At 28.9% G+C, this 12,243-nt stretch overlaps 2 protein-coding genes across 2 annotated transcripts; one reads left to right on the top strand and one right to left on the bottom strand.

Annotated features, from left to right (window-relative positions):
* Positions 1-409: 409 nt before the first annotated feature.
* LOC107446689 (uncharacterized) lies at positions 410-3,524 on the top strand. The gene is made up of 3 exons (XM_043053516.3): positions 410-518; positions 1,667-1,932; positions 3,411-3,524. Exons 1-2 carry the CDS (start codon positions 504-506, stop codon positions 1,928-1,930), a joined length of 279 nt encoding a protein of 92 aa, XP_042909450.1. The 5' UTR covers positions 410-503; the 3' UTR covers positions 1,931-1,932; positions 3,411-3,524.
* Positions 3,525-6,487: 2,963 nt separating this feature from the next.
* On the bottom strand, positions 6,488-10,409 carry LOC107446687 (uncharacterized). The gene is made up of 3 exons (XM_016061399.4): positions 10,300-10,409; positions 7,267-7,738; positions 6,488-6,616 (listed from the first exon to the last, which is right to left on the bottom strand). Exons 1-2 carry the CDS (start codon positions 10,312-10,314, stop codon positions 7,274-7,276), a joined length of 480 nt encoding a protein of 159 aa, XP_015916885.1. The 5' UTR covers positions 10,315-10,409; the 3' UTR covers positions 6,488-6,616; positions 7,267-7,273.
* Positions 10,410-12,243: the final 1,834 nt, after the last annotated feature.

Below are 12,243 nucleotides of genomic sequence, written 5' to 3'. Positions count from 1 at the left end.
CACCGCGGAACAAAAGAAGTGATTTTTCGTAGTCCTTTAGAAATTTTAAAGAATAGGAGCAATTTCTGGTCGATATTTTTTCGTGTGATATGCTCAGATAAACACATTTATTAATCCAGTGTATTAATTAATCCAGTAAGAACGTCGATCAATTCGGTTGATCGGTGTTCAGATGAAAAGCTCTCTGCTGCATAAGTGATGATAATAATAAATAAATATATCTTCTGTAAAAAAAAATTTCATGGTTAAACTTCTTAAACAGAATATTATTTAACAGTATTAATCTCAAATATATATGTATTAGTAATGTTTGAACTATTGTTTAATTTAAAGCATAGAAGCGTGAAAGATATGCGCGCGCCTTTTCCGATTGGAATTTCGATAACGTAACTTTACTTCATTGCGTTATAAATATCTGATCAATTAGAGTAGAACTCACTCATATAAAAGGACCGAAGAAAGTTTTAGTTCACAAAGTAGGACTAATCATTCAAAAAAGCAAAATGATCAAGATAGCTGTAAGTAGTTTTTTAATGACTTTGCAGACACATCTAAAAATGTTTCTTTTTTATGCACCTTTTTATTTCTTTTCTTGTACTGCTTTAAGCAATTGCTCTTAAAATGATTTACTTAATGTAATACAATCATAATGCTGTTATTAAATTCAAAGTTTAAATACTTTTTTGAAAGAATTTAATTTACAGAAAAAATTTCCTCCTTTTTTTTAATAAGTAACAAAGTTATATTCAAACAAAATTTTGACAAATAAAATAAATTACTTCAAGTAAAACAAAGTTTTAATCGAATTTCACCTTTTAACTAAAAACATGATCAAATTTAATTCTTTCGAAAAAAATTTAACTATTAAAATCTATTTCTTATATCAAAACTTAAAAAAAGTTTTCGTCCCTTCTCACTTTTTTTAGAAATAAATTTATTTTTGCGAAATTTTCTGAGTGTTTTAATAATTATATTTGTCGTATTTCAAAAAAGAAAGTGGGTCTTGAAATTTGATTAAATGTCTTAAATTCTATTTTATTTTAGCTTTTATGAATCAGTTACTTAAGTAATTTTCTATTTGTTAAAAATAATAATAAGAATTACCAGAAGTTCATTGGAAAGGCACTTGAGCTAGATTTATTATTGAACAGTTTTTCAAAAAAATCTTAACTTCCATACGATTTTAAATATTTTAAAACTTTTGTTTTTCGGACGTATTATAAAATTTTATGACTCCAATATGAAGTGAATGTTTGCCATTTTGTTAACGAATATTATAAAAGAAATTATTTATATGGATGAAAAAACTGATTGAATGTCATCAATGTTAAAAGAAAATCGTATCAAAGATTTTAATTAAATCACTTTCTTAGAAATAAAACTAGCAGTTATACTCCATAAAACGGGGAGTATATTTTTTTAAAAGCATTTATGAAACATTTTAATAGTTATTTAATTATAATTCAATATTATAAACGAACAGTTTTAGAAAAAAATATATTAAAACACTCCATAAAGTTTTGTTTCTTATACGTCAATGTTTTTATTAATAATTGAAAGTTTTATAGGGATAAAATTTATTGCAAGCTAGTTATACATTAACTCTTAGCTTTAGACATATTTTTCAATCTTTTGAATTTCAATTAATTATATTTTAATGTTTCAGCTTTTCTTTTTGGCTTGCTTCGCTTTCGTTTATGGCAATGATGTTATACATCATTACGGCAAACATGGTGGACATGGCGTAAGTTCCCGGTATTTCATTAAATCTCAAGGGCACGGACTCGGATATGGAGGGTATGGTCTTGGCTACGGTGGATATGGACTCGGCTATGGTGGATCCGGACTTGGATATGGCGGATATGGGCTGGGATATGGAAGTTACGGAGCAGGATATGGAGGCTATGGTCGTTACGGATATGGATTTTAAAGGTAAGATCATACTTACAAAGTAAAGATTATATTGGATAGTTTAGGGATTACTGAATAATGGTAAATAATTGGTCACACTTTTGGAAACAGCTAACAAGTCTCTTTTGCCCAAAATATCATTTAGTATATAATAGCAAAAGTAATGAAATTAAATTCAATTAAAATCTTGATAAATACGTTCGTCAGTTGGACTAAAAAGGAGTAAATAATTTTTTTTAATCAAATCTAAAAATCACTTTTAAAACTCACAGGGAGATATTACGGGGTGATAAAAGTTCATTAAGAAATTGATCCTACTTTTTACATGCGAGGTCCAGCGGGGGGACTGATCGTAAAGAAACAGTTGCCAGTAGAACACTGAAGTCAAGCTTCACTGACTGTGGTCAATAAGCGGGTGGGTGACCACTTTGATCAGTCTGCGTAGGGACCGAGGGTGAGCTGTATCGGTCCTCGTTAAACTTTTCTACCGTATAGTGCTCAAGATCGCGTGCAGGTCACCGGCTCCCAAAGCAGGGGAGCCATCCCCTCTCCAGAAGATCGAAATTGCCATGCCATGTCCTCGAATCATCCTCAGGGATGTTTCCCAGACCGTCGCCAATAGTCCATTGTGCAGCTCTAGTGCGACGTAAATAAAATACCAACCTATCTTTACATGCGAGCTCGAATGAAAATAAAATGATTTCCATTTTAGTCAGCTTTATACATAGATGTAGTCTCCTAATTCATGTATTTATTTTAGTCTCTTTAATTTCCTTAACTGTCAGTTTGTTTATGCCGTAAACTGGTCAAATTTTTGTATGGGGATAAAATTTTAATTAATTTCGACGTTAGACATAGAGAATAAGTTAAAATTTGAACATTGTTTGGGGCTTGCTCTTTATTTTGGTAGACGATAAATTTTATTCGTCGAGGGATATATTAGTCAGAAAACAATAGTAATGGTCAGAAAACTATTGAAATATTTATTGTCGGCCAGCGCAGTGTTCCAATACAACTTTGGACACTCCAATTAAAGCGCAAATTCAGATTGATACATTCTTGGGATAAAATTTGAAGAAAACAAATTGCCTGTAGCGATCAAAAGATACAATGGAAACTTTTATCGACATCCACACACAGAATTCCAGAAGAGATTTAAGCTCTCTAATAAACCTAGCATTAGTCGGAATTTTGATTAATAAAATTTCATGCAGTGATGAAATGAAGATTGTTTCATACTTGCGATTATCTTTATCCAAATGTAAAAATTAGTATATTTTGTTTTGTTATAATTTTTTTGATTTATGGCATTATTGTCCCCTGTATTTGTTTACAGCTCTTTTTGCTTAAATACGATGTATTATTATCATGACATAAAGTACTATTATATTAATTAGAGTATGAAGTGAAGCCCTTAGCGAGTATCCTTCATAGTTTATTAATTAGTTATAACTTTCAGCATTTGTAAATAGATAATTTATTATTTATTTGTTTTTCAGGGCAATGATATCAGAAAGAAAGAAATTTTATGGATTTCGTACAGTTTTGATTTAATGCTTTTTTATGTTGTTCTTGTGTTGTAATAAAGTATTGATTTTTTAAAAAAATAATTTAGTGGTTATTTTTCAATGTATTTTAAAATAAATTGTTAGGAAAAAAACTGAATGTTCCCATTTTCAAATAAAAACAAACTTTCAACCTTTTATTTACTAATTATTAATAAAAATATCAAAAATGTGTAACAGTTTGAAGAATAATTTCTTTTTCAAAAATCAATATTTTTAACTTTTTTAAATTAACTATTAACACATTTTTAAAAGAATTAATGCGCAAAATACACTGTTAAAATTTATTTTAAGTATTATTAAAAAATTTAAAGTATTTTTTATTATTATTTAACTATTGCATAAAAATCTCGTTTTCTAAAATTTCATTTATAGTATTTCGTAATCACCGCTCTTAATAGAAACTTATAAAAATTGTGCATTACACATTATTGGTAGCAAAATGAAAGAAACTAAGACGGTATCGTAATCGGTTTCAAAACTGCAGAGTTGAGCGGAGGGAAAAATATTAAAACCAGTTTGATTGCCTTATGAAGTTGAGAGATATTTAGTTAGAATCAAAATCAAAATAAATTAATTTAGATCAGAAAAACTCAGAAATACTCACATTTTTCACACACAGAAAAAATTTCTGGTTAAATTACCGTTCTGCTTTTCTGGTAAGAAAAGCCATAATTCTGGTTCAATAAAATCGAAGTAGGCTGTATTTAAACCATTCAATTGTTAATTTTACAGTTTATGTGGTAACGGTTGACCGGTAATTCAAAATTTCAAAATTATAATTCTCATTACGATACGGTTAGTAAAGCATACAAAGCTGAAAAGACTGAAACTGAATGCAATGTTCAAATGCGATGCTCTGAGGTATCAAGATAAAATTATCAAATTTTTCAACACTTTCCAAATTTATCACATATTATAAATTCATATTTTATTGTTAATCTTTGCCAAAATTCGAAATGCACGTCGTTAATAATTACCGAGCTTTTTAGTGTTACTATAGAACTAGAAATACGGTAAATTTTACCATATTCTCTGGTAGTTTTGGTCACACTTTTTTCTCCGTCTATTTATGAAAACAAACTACAAGTTTAATGACTTTTAAAAACAATTGTATTTAAATAAACCTAAAACTAAATTAATAAAATTGAAGTATGTACATTAAATAGCATATTATTTAATGAAGAACTAATGAAAAGGGATAATTTCAATCCTAATTTACTCTTTTTCTTATATTTTAGTCAATAAATAATAATTTTCATGAAATACTCTCCCACTATTACTTTGGATAAAATTTTTAATGACAATGAAATCTGACTTTAAAAATATCACAACCTTAAAAAGATATTTTGAAATTATTATGAGCAAAAATAAAATAATCCCCGCAAATTAAGAGCTTTATTATAAAAAATTCACTTGATTTAAATCAATGATTTCCTTTCCAAAATATCGAGAGATTTAAAACTAATTTAAATCATGTCAACTCTGTTAAATACATAAAGGTATTTTAGAAAGCTAATCAAAAGTAATTTCGCAAAAAGTCAGTAATCCAATTTTTGAAAAAATTTGTTTTGTATTAAAAGCAAACGGTTCTACAAATAAATAGCTAGTGTTAGAATCGTCCAACGCAATGAAAATTCAATACAATATTCAATACAATATTCAATTTGCATCATGACAGAAAATTAGCAACAATTTGAGTAATATTTTTTATTCGAAAATAACCCCGGAATTAAATGATCTGGAGAAATCTATGGCTAAGCACCAAAACAATAATATTTCTCTATTGAAATTAAGATTCTTTAAGAGGAATAATTGTTCTAATATGAAAAAGATATACTGAAAAAAAATTCTGATTAAATTACTGTAAAAAATACCGACACTTAGAGTACCGGTACAGCTATTTTCGTCCTTTTTTCTCTTTTTTTAACAACTGTCAACTGCCTTCACACCTTTAGTACAAACTGTCACAATTTCATAAACAAGTGCGAAATAATTTGCAAAATTTACCGTGTTTCTGGCTCTATGGAAGCATCAAAAAGCTTAGTAATTTTTTCCGAAGCACTTTGGTAATGGCCTTTGGTAAAATTAACAATAAAATGTAATGTTTCTGAGTATGGATCCATGCTGTTTGGTAGTAAATGTGATAAATTTATCATGATACGTTAGAGAATGTCATAAAAAGTATTCATTGTGTTGAATTTACTTTTCAGTTTCGTATTTTCATTAAATGCGTGGTAATAAGAAATATAATATGGAAAACAGGGATTTTCGTAAACCGTTACCATAACAACTAGAAAAAAATAATAAAAAAAATAGTTAAATACCGTATGTCTAGGTTTAATTAACAAAATCGAGTTAGTGCTGTAATTTAGCCATAGCTATTTTATCTACGTATATTAAGTAGAAAATTATATTAAGAAACTAATTGTATATACAGGAAGTTAATATTTTTGTGAACTTCTATTTCATAATTTTGGTGCAGAAAAAGGCATTTGATTGCATCTTTAGACAACTCGCAAGAAAAACATGTTTTAAAATATAGGGCTCTATTTATTGGGAATTTGAAATATTTTTTATTTATTAAATATAAAACTGAAAAACGTAGACCCTTGAGAGAAAAATTATTAATCGAGTCGATTGCCACTAATAAATAATCTATCTTAATGGAAAGTGTATTTCTAATTCCATATGCCTTTTTTTTTTAAATTATAACTGTTCATTTATAAGCTCTAAGAAACTACATTTTTTCGAACTTCAAAGAATTTAAATTTTAAAAGAATCTAAAGAAATTATTTTTAACTCAAATGTACTGATTAAAATAGTTTAGTTCATGTGGTTTAAACTCTTATTTTATTGAACATATTACAATATTTTCTTATCGTGAAGCGAAACAAATAATTTGAAGAAGAAGAAATAACATAAACTTATGAGAAATATAACAATAATTTATTAAATATTTTTTACATTTTTACAGGTTTTTACAATCATTGCATTTTTAAACAGCAAAAAATTTTCTTTGTAGGAACCTAATTATGTCTTATTGCTTTCGAATTGGTCAAGGAGATAAGATTCTGTTTCGAAACAATTGTTTTTCCAGGAAATAACTCAGGTGCAGTCTTGTGATAACTCAGTTTATTCTGAAATAAAAAGCAGCAATAAAATAAAAAGTAATCGTAAAATAAACCATAGTTAAAAATAAGTAACATTATGGTATAAATAGCATAGAAACTAGAAAATGTCTTTGTCAATAGAACAATGCAGTTGTCAATAGAACAAGATTGAAAGAGCCTAAGCTATAAAACATTTTATACTAAGTACTATGTTAAGGAAAAGTATCTGCATATAGTATTTATATCACACTGCTTTTCAAAATAATAGGCACCATAGGCACCATAATAGGCACCCTTAATATATATTTTTATAATCCTTGCCAGTAATGAAATCAAAAAATAAATACATCAAAACGCTTTAAACAGATCAAAAAACTTTTTCAGAGAACTAATGAATCATAAAGAAAGGAAATGAGATTAAATACTTAAAAATCTGTTTGATTGCCTGTTGAAAGGTGATTTTTTATCTGCATCTTCAAATTTTATCTGCAACCAAACTGTTTTTGATCTTTTTAATTCCACCTATTACAATAGTTATTCTTTAGATTTTGATATCATTTTTCTTTTTTATCGCTTAAATTTTAATTGGCGACCATTGCATATTTTTTTTCATCTTAATAAAGATCTATTTAACATTCAAATAAGATTGTCAATAAATTATCAAATTTATCACTTACAATACTCTTAATAATAGCCATATCCTCCATAACCGTTACCGGGATAACCATAGGATCCATATCCATATCCGTAGCCAGGATAGCCATAGCCTCCATATCCATAACCGAGACCGTAGGAGCCGAGTCCATATCCTCCATATCCAGATCCAAGACCGTAAGAGCCAAGGCCATAACCACCATATCCTAGGCCATAACCACCATATCCTAGTCCATAACCACCATATCCGAGTCCATAACTATCGCCAAGTCCATAACTACCGCCAAGTCCATAACCACCGCCAAGTCCATAACCACCGTAACTGAGTCCAAGACCTCCATATCCGGCACCGTAGATTCCTGAACCTATACCATATCCATGATCTTTAACAAAATAACGTCTGCTAACACCATGACCACCATGGGGTCCACCATGGTGAATTACATCTTCTCCATGCACGAAAGCAATGGTTGATAAAGCAACAAAAAGAAATACCTAAAATATAAAAAAAAAATAACAGGCAAAATTAAAATTTTAGAAAGTGAATAAATAAGAAAAATAAATAAATATGAAAAATAAACAAATATAAAAAAATAAATAAATAGATAGACCGGCAAAAATTTCATTTTGAAATACATCACATTATTTATATTCATATTTGATGTAGTTTCCAAATAACTACAACGTAAACAAAAGTTATTTTCCAAGCAGAATTCAATTTTGATATTGAACTCAAATAAATTAATAGCTCCTGAGAATCCAGCTAGCGATTTTCCAATCCAGCAGAGTTTAACAACCTGCTCTTCTGTTCTGCATTTTCTTAAATAAAATAAAAACTTTTCTTGACTTTTATTCTATTTCCGGTTACAAATTCTAAAAGAAATGAAATCTTGCATAATAAATGCCACTCACTACAACCTAGAGAAAAATCTCCAAAAAGAAAAACGAGTCATTTAAGCTCGCGGGATTGCAAATTAGCACTCCGGTGCAAATTAGAATCCGTTCAGCACGGCAGCGGACGCGCTACAGATTATTTACAGCTTTTGCAGATTATTTTTCCTCTACGTTTACATTTTCTTTTTAAAAAGCAAGCAAACAAATAGGAGAAAATATCTAAAATACTTTTAAAAACATTTCTAAGCTTGTTTCTAATCAAAATTAAAATGCTGAATTGAAAGAACATCTCGAAAGCGCCAAAAGTAAAGATTATTTTTTATGTTATTTGCTTACAAGTCCAACTATACAAGGATTTATTCCATTTTTTTAACATGATTGTATAAAATTAAACTTACATTTAAACATTATAAAGTAGTGTATAATTTGAAAGAACCTTATGTTTACTTTTTTTGCTACATGATTAAGCTGAATTTTTATAATAATAATAAAAAGTATTATAAATCACTCCTTTTCCACAGGAGCCATTTAAACATCAAAGTAATCTTTAATATTGTTTCCTGATGGGTACTTTATTGAGTTTCACTTGATAACAGCTGAATATATATAAACATGCTATTTCCGAAAAGGAAATCATGTTAGTGCTCTCTAAAGACATATGACTTAGAGCATTATAATGAGATTTATCATAATAATATAAATATAATGCTCCAAATCTTCTGATTGCATTTATTTTATTTTTATAGCCATCGTTTAACAGCATACCCAATTTTTGGGTTTAGGACTACTAATGTTCAACTTCGTAGACTTGCTATTTTGAACCCAATCCAGACGACAAGGAAATTCTTGGATCAAGTATTAGGAGATATTTCCCTTCGTGGAGTATTTTTTGATGGAACTAACCCGCATTTGAGTTACATGGAGATGAAAACCACGAAAATCCCCTAGTTTAACTTGACGGAAAAGGGACTCTAACCCATAATCCGCCTACCGCTGAGGATATTTCACGTCAGCACTGTGGTCGATGCAAGACGGATGCGGAATTCGTGTCGACCAGCTATCGCTGGGATTCGAACCTAGTTCGTCTCATTGGAGGACGAAAGCTCTATTCCCTGGTCCATCACGGCTCCTCTTCTTTACATAGCGAAAACATCAACACCAACAAATAAAAATTTGATACTTTCTGCCAATTAAAATTTTAAAAGAATTAATTGCTCAAAATGTGCCGCAAAAATACCTTTTTAGAATTATGATCATTTTATGAGACATTTTAGATGAAAAAGATGCTATACGTAAAGAGGCTTAATACATTTGATAAACAATCATTATTCTACATTCGTTACCAGTCATTGCACTGTAAAAAATTCCAAATCAAATTACAATCTAAATTACTGGCTCTTTAGGAGCATCATCCTCAAAATCTATTTTGCCGTAAAATATTATACCGTAATTAATTTAATTAGTGTGATTCAGTAATTTTATGATAACTATTACTGTTAAAAATATAATGGAACAAAAATATTAGCTTATAAGTTCATAAACATTAGTTCATAAGTTTACAAATATAAATTGTTTGGGAACAAAAATATTAGAATTTTTGTTCCAAAACATGCTCCGGTAAATCGGGATCTTACTGTAAAAATTTCCGACACCCTGAATGCGGTACTTTTTACTGTAATTTGATGCGAAATGTTTCGCAGTTTAGATACTCTACTTTGAAAAGAGTTTGAAAAAACTTTGAAAATCAAAAGATAGAAAATTCATTGAGGCTCTTTGTTTTCAATTTTATTTAGTTTATAAATAATTCAGAAATAAAAGTAGTCAGAAATCCTACGAGTAAATATTTTTCTCACGAAACAAAATTTATTATTTTTCACTATTTTGCTTTAAACAAATTTACGTTTACTTTAATAATAACTCTGAAGCTGCAATGCTTTGCTTTATTGTTTATGTTTACATCATTTATGTATCTTAAAAATTGAAGAAAAGAACCAAGAAATTCTGACAAATTATTTTAAATGATCATATTTAAAAATACATATTGAATATAGGGTAATTTTTTTACCTAGTATTAAGAAAAGTTCAATTTTTTACTTCCTATCATACAATGCATACATTTTTACTATGCAAACTATACAAGATATAAGAACACAAATACTTACTAATGATTTGATCATTTTAGAGCTCGTTGTATTTTCAGTTAAGAACGATAATTGACCACAAAACTTCAAAGTCTTTTATAATAAAAAGTTACAATGCTTCAGTGAATTTAGGGTGACAAATCTTCGTCATAATTGCGGTCAAGCGAAAACAAAAAAGGAATTTTAAAGAGAAAGTAATAACACTTCACGCCTTGTTTGTTTTCTTCTGATTTTAATGTCAATGTCAAAGTATAGATTCAGAATAGAATTGATTATCCAAAGCTTTTCGTCATCAATTAATTATGAAATACAGATAATGATTTTTAAATTTCAATATTATTAATTAAATGAATTTTAATACTTTAAAATTAATTTAGATACTCTATCAAGAAGAATATCAATTTGATAATATTTATTTCATTTCAAAAATTATTTCAAAATTATTTATTTTGTAAATATGTTTATAAAACAAATCCGATTTTCTTTAAATTGACATGAATAAAATTCAATTATAAGAAAAATAAAATAAAAACGAAAAATATTTACATTAAGACACTGATTGCACCTGATTAAACTGTTTGACTGACAGTTAAAAAAATTTTTGTTATTTAATGAGTTAAACAAATTAGTTTTCCCTTTTCACTTTTTCTAAGTTACTTTTTCGGAATTATAAATAATATTTAAAAATTAGACATCAACAAAAAAAAAAAAAAAAATAATTCTAAAATAATCTTTAAAATTCATAAAAAATAAAAATAAAATTTATAAACAATCTATGTCCGTTGTTTTATTAATAAATAAACACAATATTTTTTTTTCTTCTAAATATTGACATTTTTCCTTATCACAAATGCAAATAAGTAAAAAAGTAAAATATAAAAATTAAGATAATAGATATAAATAGTAAAACTACTTTTGTAGCTCCCCCCCTCCTGAAATTAATTAACTTTTTACTCAAATTTATTTGTCACAAATATAACTCAAAGTCACAACCTTCTGTATACTTATTCATTTTGCTCATTTATTAATTTTGTATTTTTATTTTGTTTCTTTCAGTTAAGTCGCAGATTTTATGTATTTAAATTAATGATTACAATGCCAGCCATATAATAAACTATTGTATGGGTTTTAAAGCAATCAAAGTAATAAACAGGCAAGACCTAGCAACGAAGAGAACAAAATGGAGAAAGGATTTAGAGAAGACCAGGGCCCACCCAGGCGGTCGTGCTACTGATGATGATGAATATTCTATTGTATTTAACCTTTAACTGAAAATTAACACTCAAATATGACAAAAAGAGTACAAAAATTAACATAAATTTGAATAAAAGTAGGGAAATAGTTACATGCTTGTTTTTATTATTATTAAGAAGTAGTATTAGTATTAATTACACCTAAACACCTAATTTGCAATACCTTAAATCAAGTGTTCTTTAGTGGTGATGCAATGTTCGCGGAGTTCCATGCATCACAATAATACGCAGAAATGAATGCTTGTTTGTTCTTATATTTTATTTTATAACCGTCGTTGAACAGCCGACCCAATTTTTGGAGTTAACGACTACTAATGTTCAACTCCGTAGCCTTGTAATTTTAAATCTAATCCAGAAGACAAGGGAACTCCTGGATCAAGTATTGGGGAATTTCACCTTCGTGGAGGACTTTTTGATGGAACTAACCCGCATTTGTGTCACATGGAGAGGAAGACTACGCGTACCTCCCACGTTTAGCCTGACGGCAAAGCGACTCTAACCAATGATCCGTCAACCACTGAGGATATTTCACGTTATCACTGTGGTCGGTGCAAGCCGGATCCAGATTCGCATCAACCTGCCAACGCTGGGATTCGAACCCGGGTCGCCTCACTGTGAAGGTGAACGCTCTATCCCCTAAGCTCTCTCGGCTGAAAAGGTATGCCAACGGCACGCGGTATTCCCAGGTGGTCACCCTCCCAAGTACTGACCA

Source organism: Parasteatoda tepidariorum, chromosome 7, assembly GCF_982258835.1.
Source record: "Parasteatoda tepidariorum strain Cologne lab strain chromosome 7, Ptep-v5.0, whole genome shotgun sequence".
In the NCBI taxonomy this organism is placed as follows: Eukaryota; Metazoa; Arthropoda; class Arachnida; order Araneae; family Theridiidae; genus Parasteatoda; species Parasteatoda tepidariorum.
Note: the sequence above shows the minus strand (reverse complement) of the source record. Positions and strands in the feature narration are given on the sequence as shown.